The sequence below is a fragment of the Ochlerotatus camptorhynchus genome, unplaced genomic scaffold (assembly GCF_037179485.1).
Source record: "Ochlerotatus camptorhynchus isolate MF236.1 unplaced genomic scaffold, CSIRO-AGI_Acam_v1.1 ptg000089l, whole genome shotgun sequence".
Taxonomy (NCBI): Eukaryota; Metazoa; Arthropoda; class Insecta; order Diptera; family Culicidae; genus Ochlerotatus; species Ochlerotatus camptorhynchus.
This window is the reverse complement of record NW_027040579.1, coordinates 1,876,857-1,898,358: the sequence shown is the minus strand read 5'-3', so window position 1 is coordinate 1,898,358 and position 21,502 is coordinate 1,876,857. Positions and strand designations below refer to the sequence as shown.

Sequence of the window (21,502 nt, the reverse complement as noted above, 5' to 3'; positions counted from 1 at the left end):
ACTTAGGCAAAATTGAGTTCAATCATTCCATGAGTTACTGAAATCGAGGTTGTTTGTATTTTTTATATTGTATTAATTTATAATTATTTATTTAACATACATAAATTCTCATTACATACTATATTTACATTAAATATTGCATGATAATATATAAATTCATGCACTAAATTTATTAAACGATGGGACGGGAGGGAGAAGTTGCAATTGGACAATGGAGTGGAGTGCCAACCGCAGTCTAGGAGGAATGTACACTTTCATTTTCTTAATTCTATGGATTCGATTGTGATCGTGTGGATTCTACTCCAACAGTTGCTGTTGGGGAACCGAATTACCTCCGCCTTCGATGTCGACCAGTGCTCCCCAACACTCGCCGGTGAAATTAGGGAAAACAAAGGGCCAACTATTCCCGGTGCTGGGTAAATATCTCCCTTGATCTCCGTGGAAGAGCTTCTTCTATTTTTACCCCAATTAACACGCACTCCGATTTACTAAAACAGGTTTACAAGCACTACATTTATTAAAAACAACTAATTAAAACACATTTATTTCTTAAACTCTAACATTGTTTTTCTTATTCCTAACACACAAAACAGATTAAAATTGCCCGCGCGCAGACTCCACACACGGTCGGTGGTCTGTAGATTTCTACTTCAAAAAATATCCACTGGTCATCGTCTAACCACGATCACCACTCATGCGATGTTTTCGCTCGGGTCCATGAGAGTGACCGCTCCTGTTCTCGCTCCTGAATTGCTCACCACTGCAGCCTATATACAAGCGAAACGATCTAATCCCTCTCGCCTGGCTTGATCGATGACCATCTATCCTCTGCTCGGTGTGTAGATGAGAATACAATAAGCGATGCTGCAAACTCGTTGGAAGTAGGTCACAATTGTGCATAGCCAGTACGAGGATGTAGCTAGGTTGGGCTGATGTTAGTCTCAAACAGTTGCAATGAAATTGACGCGCACTTATCAAACAAACCATCCCGTGAAAAGCTTATCTAGTAAACTGCGAATTTCGTTATTCGTTTTGTTGGATCATAATGTTGGAAAGAGATTCTCTTATTCCTGCGGGTTTCGCGTAAGTATCCCTGCTTACGGGTCCGCTCAAACCATTTTAACGCTTCATACAGCAATATGTTGAATTCAGAACGATAAAAAAATTTGATCTTTCTATTAAGTGGAATCGCATGTAGGGCAAGACCCAAGTTGGATGGTGGCTACTTACATACATACATACAATTTTTACACAGATAACGATTTAGAATGTTTCAAATATTGATTGCTGTGTAGAAATTACACAACAGAGTGTACTAGCAAAATAAAAATTAATAAAAAGAAACCAAAAGTTCTCGTTCAACGATTTTTATCAATTTTCAAGTGTCGATGGTTTTAAATATTCAAAAAGTTTGCATTTTTGATGAGCTTGTTTAAGAAAAATATATAGGGGAAATGACGGCTTAGGCATGACAGACTATTTTAGGCAACCCAAATTGAAACGCTAAGGTTTTCTTGAAATGAAACACACGCATTACAAAATGCTGCTGATTTCGAGTTGCCGATGAAAGAACAGCTATCTAACACGTAGCTCAAATAGAAACGATGCCGAATAAAAAGATGTTGCCCACAATAGTCGCTAGAGTTGATTGCAAATGCTTTCTAACATGAAGCTGTAATGAGATAATTTATTAGATAGAGAATGATCTTAGAAGAGGGTAGGTAGATAGTTCAGTTAGAGTACGGCAGTATGGACATTGAATAGAAGTTGAAAATGAGCGAAGGCGACAGTGCAAGTCAAACAGCGTGCTTAAATTTTAAGATAGCATTTCCAACCAACTCTGAAAATCGCAAACATAGCGTATGAAGTAACATTAAAATAAAAAAAAAACACTTTGAACGTTTCAAAACAGTTTTTGACAATTCATTCGACTGAAATTGTTTGAGCAACTGGCAGCAAAAGATTGTAAACCAACCAATACTGCATGTGTTTGCGTTTCTTAGAGAAAAAGGCTAGCTTAGGTTGCTGAGAATACGTAGATTCCCCTTTGTAATTTGAAGATCTAAAAAATTATACTTGAACTTTTACACTTTTGACGTAGAAGTAAGTCTTTGTCGACTATACTGGGGTGCATATATTAGCTTATCTGTCAATGATAAGCAAATAAGGCCGGATCCAATCTCAACTTTTTCTTTTGTCACCCCCCCCCCTTTCAAAAGTTTGGTATATCACAAAGGGGAAAATAAAAATAAAACTTTCAGTGTACATTTATTTTTTATGCACTGAGTGTTGCGAAGCCGCTCTAGCACGCTCCCTTGCTCGTCCCTTTATTGCCATAATTTAAGTACTGGGTCAGCTGTCATTCGTTTGTGAGCATTTTCCTGCAACGCTGCGCTCAACGATTGTCGTACAGAACAGGCATTAAGCTAAACAAAGTGGCAACCGATTTCATGGCGGTGTGATCTCGTGCTTTAATCAAAGAGGTACCTCTAAGACCAGAAGGTCCCGAAGAAACGTGCTCAAATTTTTGGCTCAGCTCTGGTACTTTCTTCGGTTCCAAGCTTATCGATGCACCCCTCGAAACACAGAACAATCCACGAACCCCTCATTTAATCTGTCAAACTTTCATAGCGAATCAAAACCAACATAGTGTAGTACTAGAATTTCAACTAAAATGGGGTACGTTAATCGATTTACTTGGGACCGATAGGCTAGTCAAGTGTGAGCCAATTTAAAATCATTAGTTTCCTTTTCTACGCGGACGATGTTAAATTATAGGTAATCGTAAATTGCATCCAGGATTGCGACCTGCTACAACAACTGATTATCCAATTCGAAGAGTGGTGCTCAAGAAAATTATTTACAATTAATATTCCTAAATGTAATGAAATAACGTTTCATCAGAAACTGAACCCAATCATCTACGACTACAACATTTCCAACCAGTTTCTCGTACGCGTGAATCTAGAGAGAGAGGGAGTTCTGTTAGATTCTGGACTCACATATCGGCTTCACTATGATAGTATCATCACAAAGGCCAACAGACAACTAGGATTCATCTTGAAAGTTGCTAATGAATTTCGTGATACTCACTGCCTCCGGTCGTTTTATTGTGCACTAGTACCAACAATCGATACGAAACTAACGATTTTAAATTGGCTCACTACTTGACTAGCCTATTGGTCCCAAGCAAACGATTAACGTACCCCATTCTAGTTGAAATTCTAGTACTACGCAATGTTTGTTTTGATTCGCTATGAAAGTTTGGCAGATAAAATGAGGGGTTATTGGTTTTTCCTTTGTTTCGAGGGGTGAATCGATTAGCTTGGGACCAAAGAGAGTACCAGAGCTGAGCCAAAAAGTGGAGCACGTTATTTTGGGACCTTCTAGTCTTAGAGTTACCTCTATGCTAGTACGTTCGATTTTAGAATCCAATGCAATCGTGTGGTGTCCATATCAGACCACTTGGATAAGTAGATTTGAATCAATTCAAAAGAAGTTCGTGATATATGCTCTTCGTAGTCTTCCATGGCAAGATCCTGTGAATTTCCGGCCGTATGAACATCGATGCACGCTCCTTGGGCTTGATTCAACGTAGAAGATTTATTGCACACGCTGTGTTTGTCGCGAAAATTATGTTGGGTGAAATGGCCCAAGTGAACGTCTACGCTCCCGAAAGAGTTTTACGACAGCGAGACTTCTTGTCACTTGAAGCACGTTATGCAGGGTATGGCCAACACGGTCCGATTCCATATATGAAGGCAATATTTAATGAGGTTTACCAGTTCTTCGACTTCAACTCATCCGCAGCAGCATTTCAACGTAGATTACTGGACAGATGACAAATTAGACTGACGATCAGGTGAGTTCCTGTCCAACACCTAGTACAACGAAGAATTTTGCTTCCTTTTTTTCTTTTTTCTTCTCGACTGCTGGAACTGCGGGCTTGCATACAGGATCGCCCACCGCAGCATGGCTCTTCGTTCCATTGGACATAGGTTTAATTACCTATTGACATAGTTTTAAATTTTTATCTTCTCACCTTTGATAATGTATTTTGTAAGCATGAACTTATTTGATTTGTGTAACTGTTCAATGTAATTAGCTTGTAATGTGACTAGAACAAAAGATATTAGGTTTTTATGCCGTTTCGAGTAAAGTCAACCAGCTCAAAAGGGCTTTTCCTCATCGTGCTACATTTCACTAAAGCGTCAAGCTAGATGAGAGAAAGTTTAAAAAAAAAGATCGCATCACTTTTCAATGTGAATCCAGATCTAATTTACCCTTCCCACTAACAAAAAACGTCCTTCCCGTGACAACCGTACACGCAAACCAAAAATCTATTACAATGAATGTTAGTTCCATTTCCTATCATCCTCTGTTCATGAACATCGCAGCGAATGTTAGAAGTTGACCTTACAGGCGATGTAATGGTTTTTTGCCTTTTTTATTTCATGTTCTGTCTGTGCTTTTACCTACACAAGCAAGCATTTGCCTTGATTTATATGTATAACATGGTAGAACGACGCACACCCTTGCCGCGAATCTCTCCAGCAGAAAAAGCATACGAAGTCGAGTGTGAGAAGAAAAGAACGCTTCTTGTTTGCTTTTAGGCTATCGATATTCAGAAGCATGGAGAGAGCAGTGGAGAAAGCACAGGTCTGATAATCGCAACGTTCGTTGTTCAAGTCCAGTCGGCAACCTTTTTCCTATTTTTTTTTTCGACATAATAAATTTACCTCACTAATACACTCTACATTTTTCGGTCTCCAATTTTCTTGCATTGGACCGCAGCTAGGTATATCACATCCTCGGTTCATGCGGTCACCACTTACATCCTCTGATGATGAATCCCACATAATTGTAAGCGAATCTTACATCCACCGGTTGGGTGGAGAGAGATGCAGAGGTATACTCGGTCTCAAGTAGCAACGGTTCTTGAAATAACAATCCTTTCCCTCTCCGTTGACCGTAAGGACGTGGCCGGTAAATCAGGGAGTAGGAACTACTGAAATGTATGGTCGTCAATGCTCATGCTCATGCTCATGATGAATCAAAACTTTTAAGTTATGTTATGTTATTCAATCCTTTTAAAGTTGTCAAGGCTTTCCTGAAGTGATCCAAAATATCCAAAAATACCAAGTATTAAAGCATTGGATTCGAATGTTCTGGAGTGAATCCACATTAGCTGATTTAATCCCTTTCCAAAATGAATCCAAGGTCTCCTGCATTAATTCAACTTTTTCCGAACTGAATTCAAACTTGTCAGTTAACGGCGCCGGTGGTGTAGTGGTAAGCGTGATTACCTCTCACCCCAGCAGGCCTGGGTTCAATCCCAGTCGATGCCGCCGGGATGTTCTGAGGCATAACATCTCTGACCACGCCTTCCTTCGGATGGGAAGTAAAGCCGTTGGTCCCCGGTTCATGAGTTGATGGGTCGATAGTTAGGGTTCAAGTGTGGGAGCTGCCTTCCTGGCACGTTGGTAGCATTGGTGCTCAGCACGGAAAACAAGATCGACGGAAAAAACAAACCAAAGGAAAAAAAAAACTTGTCAGAACGGGATTGAAATTTTCCTAAGTGTGTCCCATATTTTTGTTAACTGTTTGGCATTTGGCTAGGACACAATCTAGTTTAGGTCATCTAGCTTTCCTAAAAGTGTAGAAAGTTTTCCGAAGTGAACCGACACTTTTTTGAGCAAAATTTTTTTAAACGGAGTCTAACCGTTTCTGAAGTCACCGCCGGGATGTTCTGATCAATTTGGGTTTCCTGTTCTGCCATGTTATATTTGAATAAGGAGGAACTATCGAAAAAAACGTTTTTTTTTTATAAGAACTATTAAGTATGTGGTATTCCGCTTGATGGTTTAACCGGAATTTATAAAAAAACCCAAAAATCACTTACATTGATCCTACTGATCTACATTATTACCAATGTTCTTCCTTGAAAGGAGACAAAAACTTATGCGCGAAATGTCCCGAGTGTTACACAAAATAAAGTCAACATTTGTGGTTCTTGTTCTGCATTAGTGTAAAAAATAACGGCTTCAAAGAAGTATAAGACTAAATCGAAGGCTAAGAAGTAATGTAAACGTTTGAAATATACGGTTTAGATGTGATGTAAACCAAATTTTGAATGTAGGGGAAATGGATGTAATGTCGGTCTAAATGCCCCTAATTTGGGCCCATACAAAAATTCAGCAATCGACTAAATTTTCAATAGCGACCAAAAATATCCATGAGTACCGTCTCAATGACGCGTTCATCTAGATAAAATTGATAAATAGCAGATTTTTAGCGATGGGCCCAATCTTAGAGCCATAGGCCAACATTAGAGCCATTTCCTCTATATTTTTATTTTATTTATTTTTTTTCTAGCATCGAGTGATAAACGAAACACGATTTGTTCCGGTTTTATTATTCAACGCTTGTATGAAAAAGTTTCGCTTTGACCTACGCAATGTGGCCCCAGTTCGACAGACCATTTTTTGACATACAATCGCGACTAAGTCCGAGGAACATCGAGTCAGGTTGAGCTGTGTCATTGATCAGACCTGGTAGGTTGGCACAAAAATTATGAAAATTGCCCAGGATCAGTTGCAGCCACAGATAATATGTTCGGAATCATTCACGTCATGGTCAGAAGTATCCAAAATCATCATAGGTTCTAGCAAATCCATTCAACACGACCTCTAACAACACCCATTTTAGTGAACCCCGGTGCCAATACGATCGTCCGCCGTTCGGATCAATCCAGCGTGACGATTCCGTACGAGCGAACGTTCCGTGCCGTTGGAACGAGCTCCACGCCCACCAACGCCAACGCACTGGCTCAGTTCCGATTCTGCGGTTGTGGATGGCCACAGCACATGCTCATACCGAAGGGAGCCACTGGCGATGGTGTCCAGTTCGACATCTTTGCCATGGTTTCGGACTATACCATCGATGCGATCAACCAAACCCAGGATCCGTAAGTTCTATTCAAATTTCTCGATCAATCAAACTCTAACGGTAGCATTTCACCCCACAGCAATGCCCCATGTGACGACGCTCACTCATTCTGCGGTTTGCGCGATAAGCTCTATCCGGATACTCGAGCCATGGGCTACCCCTTCGATCGGAGCACCGAGGCAACGGTGGAAACTTTGCAGGACTTTGTCAGCCCCAATGCGAACATGGGGACTGGAACCATCCGGGTTAGATTCAGCAATACCGTCATCGCACGCACTTGAATTCTTTTCTAGTAAATGAAAAAGCCATAAAGGTTTGTAAGCTCAAAATCAAGTTTAAATAAATCGATTCAACTTCATCTTTAACATGGTTCTCATTTTGTAATCAATCACTTTACTGTTTCACTTAGCACTTTTGATAATGCATTTGGATCAATCTCCCACTGTTCGTTGATGGGCAACCAGGATGTGAAGGCCGATATGGGGTTTTGGTTTGGCTGATCCCGGTACGATGGAGCGTTGACAATTTTATTCAATGTGTTCACCAGTATGCCGATTGATTGTCCGGGTTGATAAGAGTTGTGTTTATCGTCGTATGTTGAGTCCGTCAGTAGAACGGACGGCACCCAAACTAGCCACAGCAACGTTACGATAAGATGCATGACCGCAAAGATTGAACCACAAAGTTAGACTGAGTGTTTTGTTGGTTCATTTTTTAAACGTAGGCTTAATTTGGTTCAGCTTAATCAGCTGGTGAGAACATGCCCGAGGCATGCATCTCGTTGCTATATGTTTTGTGGTGAATTGAGGAATATGCAGCAGAGTATACTCTTACTGGGAACGGTGACAACATTTGAATTTATTTACATTTGTTCGTTTAGTTTCAACGATTTCAAAGCTTCCTTTGAAAACAGATGTTCAAACAATTATCAATTGTGAAGTATTTGTTTTTGATTGAGGGCAGTGTTCGGAAAAATTTCCTTCATTGAGCCCTCCTGAGAGAATTTACTCCCGTGTGAATTTACCATTGAGATTATCATGCATATCCACGCACTCATACTCATCACAATGCCAAAAAACTCGTTCCAGATTAAAACTTATAAATAACACCCAAACATCAATTGATAGCATGCTCAAGTATGTTTGGTTAGTTTTCCAATGTCAATAAGTTTGTGATCCAGAAATCTCATCGGTAATTATTGCGCAGCTGAGGAGCAAGGCAAAGCTCATTGGTCAATAATCTCACATACGAGATTTGACTTTTTGAGATTTTCCGAACACTGATTGAGGAAAAATCTACTCAAAGAAACTGGTTATTCTATTATATCTGGAGATTTTATTTCAAATTTAATGATTGACTTTATCTTAAAATGTTGGTAAATAAATCCCAGTTTTGTTACAAAGTGCTTGGGTTTTTTTTTTTAAATAGGCACTTTTATTTAATGTACACTGTACAACTTTGTATCAGACGGCATTTAGATTAGATTAGCCGTATAGTGCTATGATTTATTATAGAAATAAATAAATATTGAAAAATCCTGGCATAAACTTGGTTCACTGTCCCTAGTGAACAATTTTGTGATGTTTCGTCAGTTGGCGTGGAACTGCTCCCTTACTGCTTACTGCTTCCGACGAGATGGTTCTGAATGCACTCACAACTCGCATGGCCATCCTGAACGTTCTGTTCAACTTCGCTTGATTCCGGTTGGTTTCCGGCACTGAATTCCATGGTGGACCTCCAAACCTAAGTATTGGCGAAGGTACGCTAGCCAGAAAATGTATCTTGTTTGATTTAGAACTGTTGTAACATTTCCTCTTTTTCTTGCGTCTCGCCTCCTACTGTTAAGACGAGGGTGTCAGCAATGACAACGATCTCGACACCTTTGGCCATCTTAAGCGTCGGCATCCCGTCGTTCCATAGCGTTGGGCTATCACCTGAAGTGATGTGGCCAGAAACTGGCTTTAGTCAAATCTCATGATTCGATTTATAAAATCCTATATTTATAAGAAGGATTCAATCTTACCATAGGTGGATAAATTTTGGTGTTTTACAAGCAGACTAGTAGAGGCTGTCTTAGCAATAAGGTTCAATTTACTTTGAAGCATTTTCGGAAAATTCAAATGCAGTTTTTTTCGACGTATCATTTCAGATTGCAAAAAGCTCTGTTGCAATATATCTACTAGCATTAAATTGTTCCATAACATTTTGTGTTGACCATGAATAAGGCAATAACGATAAAATTAATAATTTTTCACTTCTTGCAGTGGATGCATTGGAAAACTTTTCCTTCATGTTTTCTAAAACTTCTTTGAGTTCATTCACTTCGTCAGCCTCAGGCTCGAAGTTGAAAAGATTCTTTTTAATACCTTCGTTGATTTCACGGTGCTTCTTTTCGGGGTAGTGGATGTAGTTGAGTTTTCCCACGTCTATCGGTGATACCTGGATTCCTGCAATGCCTCGGTTGAATATCTCGATGTTGACTGGTTGAGTGAATTCTTGGTACGATTGAACTGAAGTAACTGATGTCATTGGTGGTACAGTTGTAAGGCTTTCATAGCTCGATACGACAGGTACTATCACTGTAGTTGGCATCCTTGAGCTTCCGGCAACATGCTGTTCCTCATTTGAGATGAAAAGAGCTTGTTTATCAACACGAAGACGGCAAGACGTGCAAATGCGAAAACCAGTATTCAATCATGATGCTTCAGAATATCCAATCGATTTTAATTTCTGAATGGTAATATTCGAAATATTCCTCAGCTCTTTCGAGCACTTGACTTCCTCGAACGGCCGAATGCACCTGATAAAACATGCTCGTTTACTCATGTTGCTTCTTGTATTAAACAAAAAAAAATATAATCTTTAAAAATGATTTCATTGAAATACAACTGAAGGTTATGCTTACCTTTTAACCAAATGCTGTTACACTTATTTCCTATGATAAGTTTTTAAGATGTATGCGGTAAAAAGCAATCTTTGTGATCAACTAATTGTTTTCACCATTCAAACTCATTTAAGTATCAGATCGATAGGTATAATTTCTACATTAGGTACAGACAAATGTTTTTGGTGTTCACTACTACAGTGTTGAGTATTTGACTTATTACCGTTAAGATCACTGACACTACTTTCAATTCAAGACAATGAATAAAAAAGAAAATTAAAAAAATCGTCAAATTGAATGGAATTGCTTCTTCAGTAAGGGTCGCTAGTTTGAACATCATATCACTTTTATTTAGTTCTAGCTCAATATTCATCAAATGATTTTTTTAGTTTTGTTAGTAACGATACCTTTTCATGGTATCAGATGTAATGAATCCTAACTTTTCAATAGGGCCTGTGTAGAAAAACACTAATGAAGTAAACATACCTATATCGCAAAAACGGCTTGCATGATTGCTATGGTGTCTTCGGGAAAGCTGTGCAAAATTAAAATGCAATTCTTGAAAAAATATACACGGTTGAAAAACATGTGTTTTTAATGAAAATGTAAAAACCGTGAAATTTTCAAAAAATCATAACTTTTTTTGTTTTTGAGTTTACCAACAGACCAATTCCACGCCAAATCGGTCAGTCACCAAACTTGACTATCTTCGATCTGGATGATACATGGCACATATTTTCAGTATGATAGACCAAGTATTTTCCGCAGGAGAGGAGACCCTTTTGACTCAAGGGTAATTTTTGAAAAGGGCCTATGTGTTTTTGCACACATACTTTAAAAAAAATGTAGTTCGAAAACAGTTTTTTTTTTTTTTTCCTTTGGTTTGTTTTTTCCGTTGATCTTGTTTTCCGTGCTGAGCACCAATGCTACCGACGTGCCAGTAAGGCAGCTCCCACACCTGGACCCTACCTATCGACCCATCAACTCATGAACCGGGGACCAACGGCTTTACTTCCCATCCGAAGGAAGGCGTGATCAGAGATGTTATGCTTCGGGATTGAACCCAGGCCTGCTGGGGTGAGAGGTAATCACGCTTACCACCACACCACCGACGCCGTTTCCGAAAACAGTTGGTTGTAGAAAAAAATTTACTAAGAAAGAGTTGTAGGAAACTAATAAGGCTTTATAAAAAAAAAATATACACGGAATTTTTTATTCGTTTTTTTACAAAAAAAAATTAAAATAAACCTCAAATTCAAATAACAAAAAAAAAAACGTATTTTTGATTTTTTTATTTTTTTAATAAAAACTTGAATAGAAAGTAGAAGTTTTGAAAACAACTCCAGGATGAACAAACTTTTAATAAAAAAGTTTTTTTAAGAGCAACTTTTAAGGCATTTTTGAAACTTTCATTATTTACGGCAAAATGCTCAGTTTGATGTCAGTATATAATTATAAAAATCATTTCAAACGATAATGCTCATATCGATAAACTTCCTATATGTAACAGTTTTCGAGATATTTCAAATTTACTTTCATCATAATCATTTTTTTGTGGAAAATATGCCCTTTTCGTAAGTTAACCATCAAATATGATAAGTTTTGCAAGATATGCATGTACTTACCTTCAACTTACCCTTGCACCAATAGACTATTGGAAAATTGGTTTTAAACTTATAAGATAAATAAGATAAATAAATGAAATACTCATGCGTTTCTATTTGCATCTTACATTTATTACTTTCGATCGCCTTTAATAATAATAATTTGTACATAAACCTTTCCGTTGGATATATTTTTATTTGATGAACATTTGATTGGCATGTTTTTGTATGTTATGAATGGTGCGTTCTTCGTCATTCGAAAATAGTTTCGCTGATATTTTATTTTCGGAAATCGGAACAATACAGTGATATTTTCTTGTACCTGGGATCGTTTTGGCCTTTTCAAAAATGCTTTTCCATTCTGCAGCCCCCTGTTCGTATTCCTTTTGTGACACAAAACAAAATGACATTTTTGTTAAATAATCATTACTCTTCTGGTTAGCCCATGCATATAACTCTGCTGCACTTGTGATTGGATGTTCGTGTTCTACAGCCACACTTGCGTTCCTTGATATTCGTTTTAATGTGCCACCAATCGCGTACCATGGTCTCTTGCCATGCGAAGTTGCAAAAAAGTGCCATTCAACATCAATATTGTACATCGTTTTAAATTTACAAAGACTTGCAAAATTTTTGCAATTTTTATATTGGGATGCAGCTCCATCAGACATACACATCGCTTTTTTTACTTGTATTTTTGTTTGCAAAAAGGTCAGTAATTTTGAAATAAATACTTGCACCGCAATTGTATCGTGTTTTAAAACTTCAGAGATTACGATCAAACTTAAATTTTTAATTATACCTGATTCTGAATAATAAATGCAAAAAGGATGAATAGTAGCTTGTTGATTATTCCAGTAACTACTTTGGGCAGCATCTTGAAGAACAAATTAATAATTTTCGGAAAAATCACAAATTATGACAACTTCTCCATTTTTAAGAGTATTTTTTGTATTTCTCAAGAAACTAGACTGCTGAGTTTTAATATAATCATGGGATACCAGTTTATACAACTTTTCTCAAAAATAAGGAATAACCCAGACAACCAGAATGCGCATATATTCAAAGTTGTTTTCGTGATATACAAACATATATACAAACAAACAATTCGTATAGAATGCAAAGAAATGGCTTATACGTACAAAAGTGGAGGCCATATACGTGCATATTTTAATTTAATTTTAAACGAGTTGATTTAACATCATATACGATTTAATCTGTAATAACAAATTCATTTTGAAAAGTCTTACGATGTAATCTGATTTAATTTGTGATTCAGTACGAGGGAAAAATGAGTCATCGCATATAAGTCGGAAATATGCATTCTATACGATTTAAATTATACATAATGCGAAGTATGCCATTCTTATATGCGATTTTGACTTAAACTGTAGCAATTTACGATACTGTCTGTACATTGTTATACGACTTCTGGTTGTCTGGGAAATCCATCTACTGGTTTTACAAATTTCTCTAAACTACATCGATCAGTTGAAACCCATTGTTCAACAATATTTCATACATACCCTGTTCCTCGAATTTTTCTGAAAAACTTCTTTCAAAATCTGAGAGACCTGGACAACGTTCGCATTCGCGGAGATAACAATGTTTAGTTCTGGATGATGAGCTGCATAATATTTCTTCAAAATAATGGTTGAAATCTTTTTCGAATGAATATTTTCTAAGGCAATGAAGCATTAAATTAATATTTTCATGGATAGTACAAACACAAATATTGTGAGAACCTGAACTACCAATTTGCAATGCTTTGGTTGTAGTGCTGCAAATGAACTAAATCCAGTGCTATTTTTACTAACTTCTTGAAATTTAATAAAAGCTTCTCGCAATGTACAAACTAAAAGTCGCTTTTGAATATGAATCTTCTTACCTTCCTTCTTCACTGAAACGTAATCGCTTAGTCCTGGTGTGGCTCTGCTTATCTGGTCGCTTTCGAAGAACTGCAATACCTCGTTTTTAATTTCGGGATCCAAACCGTGTCCTAACCTTTCGTTGGGGGTGGCCAATACTCCTTTCCCGTTTGCCAAGCATCGAGCTTGCAATACAATGTATTTATTTGTTTCAAATTCGTCCATTACCGTTTGCGAAGACCAAGATTTCGGCAAAATCGTCAGAATCCTTATTTGATCGTCGCTCGATGAACCTGGATCAGCAAATCTCTCCTTCAGTTGTCCGATCATCTCATTGTGTTCCGCAGCCTTCAATTTTAGTTGCTCCAGGTCATCTTCTTCCGCTTGAAACCCGAAGATGCGTTTCTTAATGCCATTGGTAATGTCCATATACTTTCTCCGAGGATAGTTAACATTCTGGAATTTTTTTGTCGATATTGGCGATACGTTGATACCAGCTATGCCCTTGTTGATTAGCTCAATATTATGCGTCCTGGAAAATTGTTGCTCTCCACTATCCTGAGATGATGCTGTTGTTATTGACGTAGTTGATGGTATTTCTTCGAGGCCATGTCGAGATGTAGATGGCTGAAGTTCCGCGATGTCCATGACTGACGGTTGCACTTCTAGTTCCAGATTTTCAGCACATGGTTCGATTCTATTTAAATTCAAGCGACACGTATCACAGATTGATAGAGATGTATCCAAATTAAATTTCCACTCTAGGAACTTATGTTTTTCAATCAAATTTTCGGATAATTTACGAAGCTTTGACGAACACCGTTTATTAGGAAACGGCTTGCAACACTCGACCTTCTTGAATTTCATATTCAAATTATACTTGTTCACTCAAAAAGATTTTTTTAGTGATGTCTGTTTTCAAAAGGATGGTCATGCTTATATACAAACGTAGGTACCATTTGGATATTCAGGTATAAATATTGTTTTGGTATTGAAGCTACTCTAACAGAGAAGCTCTTTTGGAATGCCATGAAAGACATTATAATGTACCTAAAATAATAAGATGGATAGGTACATCAATATTACCAACTTAAATAGGATGAAACTACGCTTGATAATGAAAATAAGTGCAACTTAACTTGTGTTGGTTTCTATATTTAAAATAATAGTGTTTTCATTTCCCCTGTAAATTCTAAACGGGTTGTCTGATCGTTCAATCGTCAAAAGACAAATTGAAGGTAAATATATGTGTATCTTCACTCAAAAAATAAATCACATTTCCAATGGAAAATATCCATTAGAATTTCACATAACTTTCATGTGATCTCATAATTGGGAATCGCACTACAAAATCACATGAACCTTATGTGTCCAATGAAATTTATGTGATTTATCACGTAGAATTCATGTGATCATATGAATGTTATGTGAATTTCAGATAAAAATCATTAATTTTGTTATTGGAAAAATATCATGTGCATTCCCAATGGAAACTATATGAAAACTTTTTTCGGTGTTGCTAAACTTATCAATGCTGATGGAGAATCACGATTATCTTATGGAAATGGCTTATTTTCTACAAAAAAATGATTTTGATGAAAGTAAATTTGAAATATCTCGAAAACGGATATATTTAGGAAATTTTTCGATATGGGCACTATCGTTTGAAATGATTTTTATAATCATATACTAACATCAAACTGAACATTTTGCCGTATATAATGAAATTTTCAAAAATGCCTCAAAAGTTGCTCTTAGAAAAACTTTTTTGTTAAAAGTTTGTCCATCCTAGAGTTGTTTTTAAAACTTCGGCTTTCTATTCATATTTTTATACAAAAAAATATATAAAAAATCAAAAATACGTTTTTTTTGTTATTTGAATTTTGAGGTTTATTTTTAAAAATTTTTGTAAAAAAATGAAAAAAAAAAATCCGCGTATATTTTTTTTATAAAGCCTAATTAGTTTCCTACAACTCCTTCTTAGTAAATTTTTTCTGCAACCAACTGTATTCGACCTACATTTTTTTAAAAAGTATGTGTGCAAAAACACATAGGCCCCTTTCAAAAATTATCTTTGAGTCAAAAGGGTCTCCTCTCCTGCGGAATATATTTGGTCTATCATACTGAAAATATGGGCAAAGTATCATCCAAATCGAAGATGGTCGAGCACGATTTCAGGTTTTTTCAGCTCATTCTGGATGGAATCCCTCATCACCAGTTTATAGCAAACATTATGAACTTCAATGGGGCTTAAAACGAAAATTTTGCACTTTTTGAGAAATTACTATTTAAATAACAAATACATTTTTTTTTTCATTGAAAAAAACGAAATTTTTTACAGTATATATTTTTTAAATTATTGCCAAAATAATATCTACAACTTTGCTCAATACACCAAATCAATTCAACAAACCGTTTCGGCAATATATATTTTTTAACTCATTAGTACTATTTTTACACAGGCCATGTTAGAAAAGTAGTCGTGATTCAATCTGAAGAACTGATAACACAAATTGGCATCTTTACTAAAAAAGAACAACTGTGCAAATTTTCATCAAAATCGGAGCCGACAAATTATAAAAAATTAAAAATTCGTCAAGCTGTAGAGAATTCCTCAATATGCAAATGATGGAAAAGTTATGTTTTTCCGGTTTGTGTCAAGTCAGTCTCTTACCAAATGAGCTCAAATAGTGGGAGGCTAGCACTGTGAGCACTGTGGAGCGAGAATTTAAAATTTTGCATCAATATAGTGTTTACGCGTAGCTTTCATTATGCCTAGCGTCCGTATGCCAAACGTATTTAGTCCTAAATACTAAATTTACTGACAAGCTTTTTTCACAACGATGGAATTTCAGCTTCTCAAAAATTGGTCTGTTTCCATACTTGTTTCCTGAATGAATCTGAACAACAAAAATCAAAAGTGTGTTCCCGTCCTTTTTGCAGTACATGATTCTCTTACAGAAACTAAAACATTGCTAAAAAATAATCCCTCAGTATTACTTTCGCTCAGGCCAGAAAAACAAAAAATCATAATTTTCAAAGTTCTATCACCACTGTATAACCTTTAAAATGGTCAATCTGTATTTTGAACATAGCAAAAATCGATAATTGATTTTATGAAATAAAAATTTGAAACTGATTAAGTGATTGATTGTACAGGAAGTAAATTGATTATTTTAAACAAGTGGCAAGGCGTCTTTTCTAATCGCAACATCACATCAGCGTGCAGGCAGTAACACAAAAGTCATGCTATGTAGCAATACATTGTATAATGTCACAGCACACAGCACATCTTCATGAGAGTGCCTACATACATTGTGGAGATTGCGGTTTCCGTTGATCAACTTCAACTAGCCATATAAAAGACTGCCAAAATTTAATCTCAAGACACAGTTCACATCGAGCCACAGTGTATTATCCATCGTTTAAGGAAACTCCTCGCAAGTAAAGATGACCGAAAATAGATCATTCCAAGCGCTTCTGCAGCGCCCCATTGAACCGACCTTTATGCCAAAGGACAATGGCAAAACGTCGTTGATCATCCCGGAAGAGTACTTGAGCGACCGGTATCGCCCACTGGCTGGCGAGCTACAAACCCGATTTACCGGTGGGGCAGACGTTGAAATTCCCGTGCGGAATGTGGAAATTCCGGATATTACCTTTGCGGAGGTAATAGGCAGGCGTGCGGCATTTTCGCTATTTGTAGAGAAACATCGGGACATAGCTGGTCGTTTGATTGATTTGTTTGCTAAACTACCCGATGCAAGCACATTGATGGGGGTTGCCACCTACGCTAGGGATCGCTTGAATCCATACATGTTCCAGTATGCTCTGACGGTTGCACTTCAACATCGACCGGACACCAAGGACGTTCTGATTCCATCGATTTTGGAACTGTTTCCCGATCAGTTCGTGGATCCGTCGGTGTTCCCGAAGCTGCGTGAGGAAGGAAACGTTGTTCAAGATCAAGTTAAACGGGTATGTTGAAATCTTTAATTTGGAGAATGATTTAGTGTAAAATGTATAAGCTCTGTTCAGGATACGGTCAACATCGAACCGAATTACACCGCTTCGGATCGAGAACCAGAGCAGCGGATGGCATACTTCCGTGAGGATATCGGAGTAAACATGCACCACTGGCATTGGCATTTAGTGTATCCAGCTGGAGCGCCTCCAGAAATTGCCCGAAAGGATCGACGTGGAGAGCTGTTCTACTACATGCACAGTCAAATCATTGCCCGATACAATGCGGATAGATTTTGCAACCGACTGGCACGGGCTAAGCCGTTGACGAATTTGCGTGAACCGATCACGGAAGCATATTTCCCAAAGATGGTTCGTAGCTTGAACAATCGTGCCTATCCGGCTAGGCATGACAATCAAGTAATGAGGGATCTCAATCGAGTGGACAATGACACGATTATCACCGTGGATGAACTACAGCGCTGGAGAGATCGAATTATTCAAGCTATTGATCAAGGATTCGTTGTAGATGTAAGTTGATATTTGTTTGACTGTGGGAGTGGCCAGTAATGTAGGATTTAATTTTATAGTCAAGTGGTACAAACATTCCACTAGACGATACTCGAGGAATCGACATTTTGGGTGATCTGGTAGAAGCTTCGACGTTGTCTGTCAATAAAAGGTTGTACGGAAGTTTGCACAACTCTGGTCATGATTTCTTGGCGTACATCCACGATCCGGACTATCGCTACTTGGAGGATTTTGGCGTAATGGGTGACGTTACGACGGCAATGCGTGATCCAGTGTTCTATCGTTGGCATGGAATGATCGATGGATTATTCCGTAGATTCCTGGATACGTTGAATCCATACAATGCCACTCAGTTGGGCTATACTGGAATTAAAGTCAATGGTATCAGTGCACGTGTCAATCGACCAAACGCTCCGGCAAATATGTTGTTGACCTATTGGCAGAAAACGCAAGTCGACTTGGCAGCAGGGCTTGATTTTGGTCCTCAAGGAAATGTTTTTGCGAGCTTCACTCATCTACAGCATGCTCCGTTCACATATAAGATCAAAGTCACCAACTCAACAGGGTCTCCGAAGCGAGGAACAGCTCGTATCTTCCTTGCGCCCAAGGTAGATGAGCGTGGCACCAACATGCAGTTCCGCGAGCAACGACAGTTGTTTATTGAATTGGATAAATTTGGTGTAAATTGTAAGTTCAACAAATGTTAATTAGCAAAGTACGCTTACTCTATATAGAGAATTTCGTTGCAGTGAAACCAGGAGAAAACACTCTCATACGAAAGTCGGACCAATCTAGTGTGACAGTACCGTATGAGAGGTCATTCCGTCGAATTGGAACAGCGGAAACGCCAATGGATCAAAGACAACTGGCAGAGTTTCGATTCTGTGGATGTGGTTGGCCACATCATATGCTGTTGCCAAAAGGAGCTCCCGAAGGAGTACAGTTTGACCTATACGTGATGATATCGAACTTTGATGATGACACAGTTGGACAAGAATTCGACGAGTAAGATTGGATTTTTGATTTGTTGATTTTTTTTCCTTAACTGATCGATTATACATCCTAGGACTGCCGACTGCAACGATGCCCACTCGTTCTGTGGCCTCAGGGATAAGCTATACCCAGACAAGCGTACTATGGGATTCCCATTCAATCGTGGAACAGAAGCCGCCGTTCAGACCTTAACTGATTTCATGAGACCTTACAGCAACATGGCCTCAACGAATATAAAAATTAAGTTTACAAATACTGTAATAAAATCATAAGAAACTAATACTTATGCCGCGGATACACTTAGATGACAAACTATGAGCATGATCATTATTTGTATGATAATTATGAACACTATACAACAACTATACAATAACTATACAAGTGTGATCATGGATCTGCTCATAATTTATTGTACAAATAATGCTCATGTTCATAGTTTGTCATCCAAGTGTGTCCGCGGCATTCAACTGATGGCAATACATGTAAACCTCAATATTTCTTCCGCATAGATATCCAATAAATATGACAGAAATCATAGTTTAACATATTTTTTCCATACTCACAAAAAAGACAAAACAAAGAAAGCTTAAAAAAAGGTTATCTTCCATTTAATTCCACTTAATTAATTTTGGTATCCATGACAGATACGTATTTCGACTACAATGTGCAGTCTTCATCAGTGTCATTCCCACTTAAGAACTATTCAAAATCTAACCCCCTTGAGTACTCATCCCCTAGGTATAAAAGTCAAGATCACAGGTATAAAAATGAAACTACAATGTGTTGAATCGGAACCTACCTAACTAATTAAAACCAAAGATTTAAGTAAACTAAAGGAGAAAAATCTATTCAACTCTCTAATAAGGAAAATCCTAAAGGCTTGGTAGCCATCATAATAAAGTAATGAAATTGGGTTGTTAGCGGAATGCTTAAATAAAACAGCAAAAAAAGGTTATCTTCAATTTATTTCCACTTAATTAATACGTGTTTGTATACGTGTCTGTTGGGGATACCAAAATTAATTAAGTGGAATTAAATGGAAGATAACCTTTTTTCTGTTTTATTTAAGCATTCCGCTAAAAACCCAATTTCATTATTTTATAAAGAAAGCTTAATTTCGCACGGGGTGCAAAACAATTAAAGAAGAAACTATTTCGTTTGTATTACTTCTGGGTGAAGTAAACGATTTACATATTTCTAGATAGAGCCGGAATTAGGGCCTAACAGCTTTTGTGAATAATGATAGAAAACTAGACGATTTCTAGAAATCCAAGACTCGCCCACGCAAACCAACATCTTCATCAGGTAGGGAAAGACTTCCCTTATCCGATGGTTATGTTTGTCTGCGGGGGCGTGCCGTGAGTTCCTAGAAATCATCGATAGAAGTCATTGTTTACAAAAGCTGTTACGCCCTAATTCCAGCTCTATCTAGATTTGAAGATGCTAAGCGTCAAATAACAGACTTAAAGTGGTAATTTAATACGATAGATGAGGAGATGAAAGTATAGGGTTGATTGTTCCGTTAGAGTACGGCAAGAGATGATCAACCCGATTCGTACCTTCCACAAATTTTTTCTTACTACAAACCATGGAAACCATAAAAAATTACAATTAATGGTTTTAAATATGAAATCCCAAATTGTCAAAATCATCATATTATATTTAAAAGTATTTTTAATTACATTTCATTTGATATTTTGATCTTTTAAATTGGTCAAGTTGAACCACACAAGTTGTAAATTTTAGAAAAAAGTCATTTTAAAACAAAAAATCGATTTTTTGAACCACCCTAAAATATAAATGGTCACCCTCATGACAAAATAAAAAAAAAATCGGGTCTAATATTTTGCAGTAATTATCAAAATTAAAAAAAAAATTACGAAATTCTAAGAACCACTATATTGTTTGGCTATGGAATGGCTGATGTGTATAGGAGAAATGGCTCTAATATTGGTCTATGGATCTAACATTGGGCCCATCGAAAATAACTGCTACTTATCAATTTTATCTAGATGAACACGTCATTGGGACGGTACTTATAGATATATTTTTGGTTGCTATTAAAAATTTAATCGATTGCTGAATTTATGTATCGGCCCATATTAGGGGCATTTAGGCCGACATTACATGCATTTCCGCTATATTTTTAAACTAAGTAAAATTGTAAAATAGCACAAGGCAACTATTTTTAAACGGTTTACACTGATTGACGCCAGCTAAATAAATAAAAAGGTTAAAATTTGACCGCTTTGTGCCACCCCTCTAAATCAAGTGGGCTACAAAATGGTGAGTGACAATCTGGAAGGAGCGATATACCTAGCTCCGGTCCTCACAAGTTCCTACCTCACGCCTCCACGAGTCACATGATCACAAAAGACTGCCAGCTGAAACATGGACACAGCTGGTTGGCGTAGCCTGGGCAATGTTGTCAATCCGACAATAGCAGAGTGAGGAGGTGCGACGCGAACACTGGCGCGGTAACCATAGCACGGTGATAGAGGAAATGCTTCGCCATCCTGAGCGTCTGTTCACCATGGAGGTGCTGCTCAAACAGCGTCTGACTGGCATCCAGCGGCTGAATAAGAAATGCTCTTCCCCGGAAGCTACACCTATGATGGCAGCCCCATCACGGCGGATAGGAGACCTTAGGCCAACCACCTACTGTCTCTGAAACCTTTACAATTGTTACAGAAACCAACAGAGAAAGACAT

At 37.6% G+C, this 21,502-nt stretch overlaps 2 protein-coding genes across 2 annotated transcripts; both read left to right on the top strand.

Annotated features, from left to right (window-relative positions):
* Nucleotides 1-211: 211 nt before the first annotated feature.
* Nucleotides 212-7,273, top strand: LOC135698541 (phenoloxidase 8-like). The gene is made up of 4 exons (XM_065218567.1): nucleotides 212-246; nucleotides 310-416; nucleotides 6,709-6,967; nucleotides 7,028-7,273. The coding sequence occupies exons 1-4, from the start codon at nucleotides 212-214 to the stop codon at nucleotides 7,227-7,229; spliced, it is 603 nt and encodes a 200-aa protein (XP_065074639.1). The 3' UTR covers nucleotides 7,230-7,273.
* A 9,466-nt stretch (nucleotides 7,274-16,739) lies between these two features.
* Nucleotides 16,740-19,085, top strand: LOC135698530 (phenoloxidase 8-like). Its single transcript, XM_065218549.1, has 5 exons — nucleotides 16,740-17,282; nucleotides 17,343-17,798; nucleotides 17,858-18,485; nucleotides 18,548-18,803; nucleotides 18,865-19,085. Exons 1-5 carry the CDS (start codon nucleotides 16,755-16,757, stop codon nucleotides 19,061-19,063), a joined length of 2,067 nt encoding a protein of 688 aa, XP_065074621.1. The 5' UTR covers nucleotides 16,740-16,754; the 3' UTR covers nucleotides 19,064-19,085.
* Nucleotides 19,086-21,502: the final 2,417 nt, after the last annotated feature.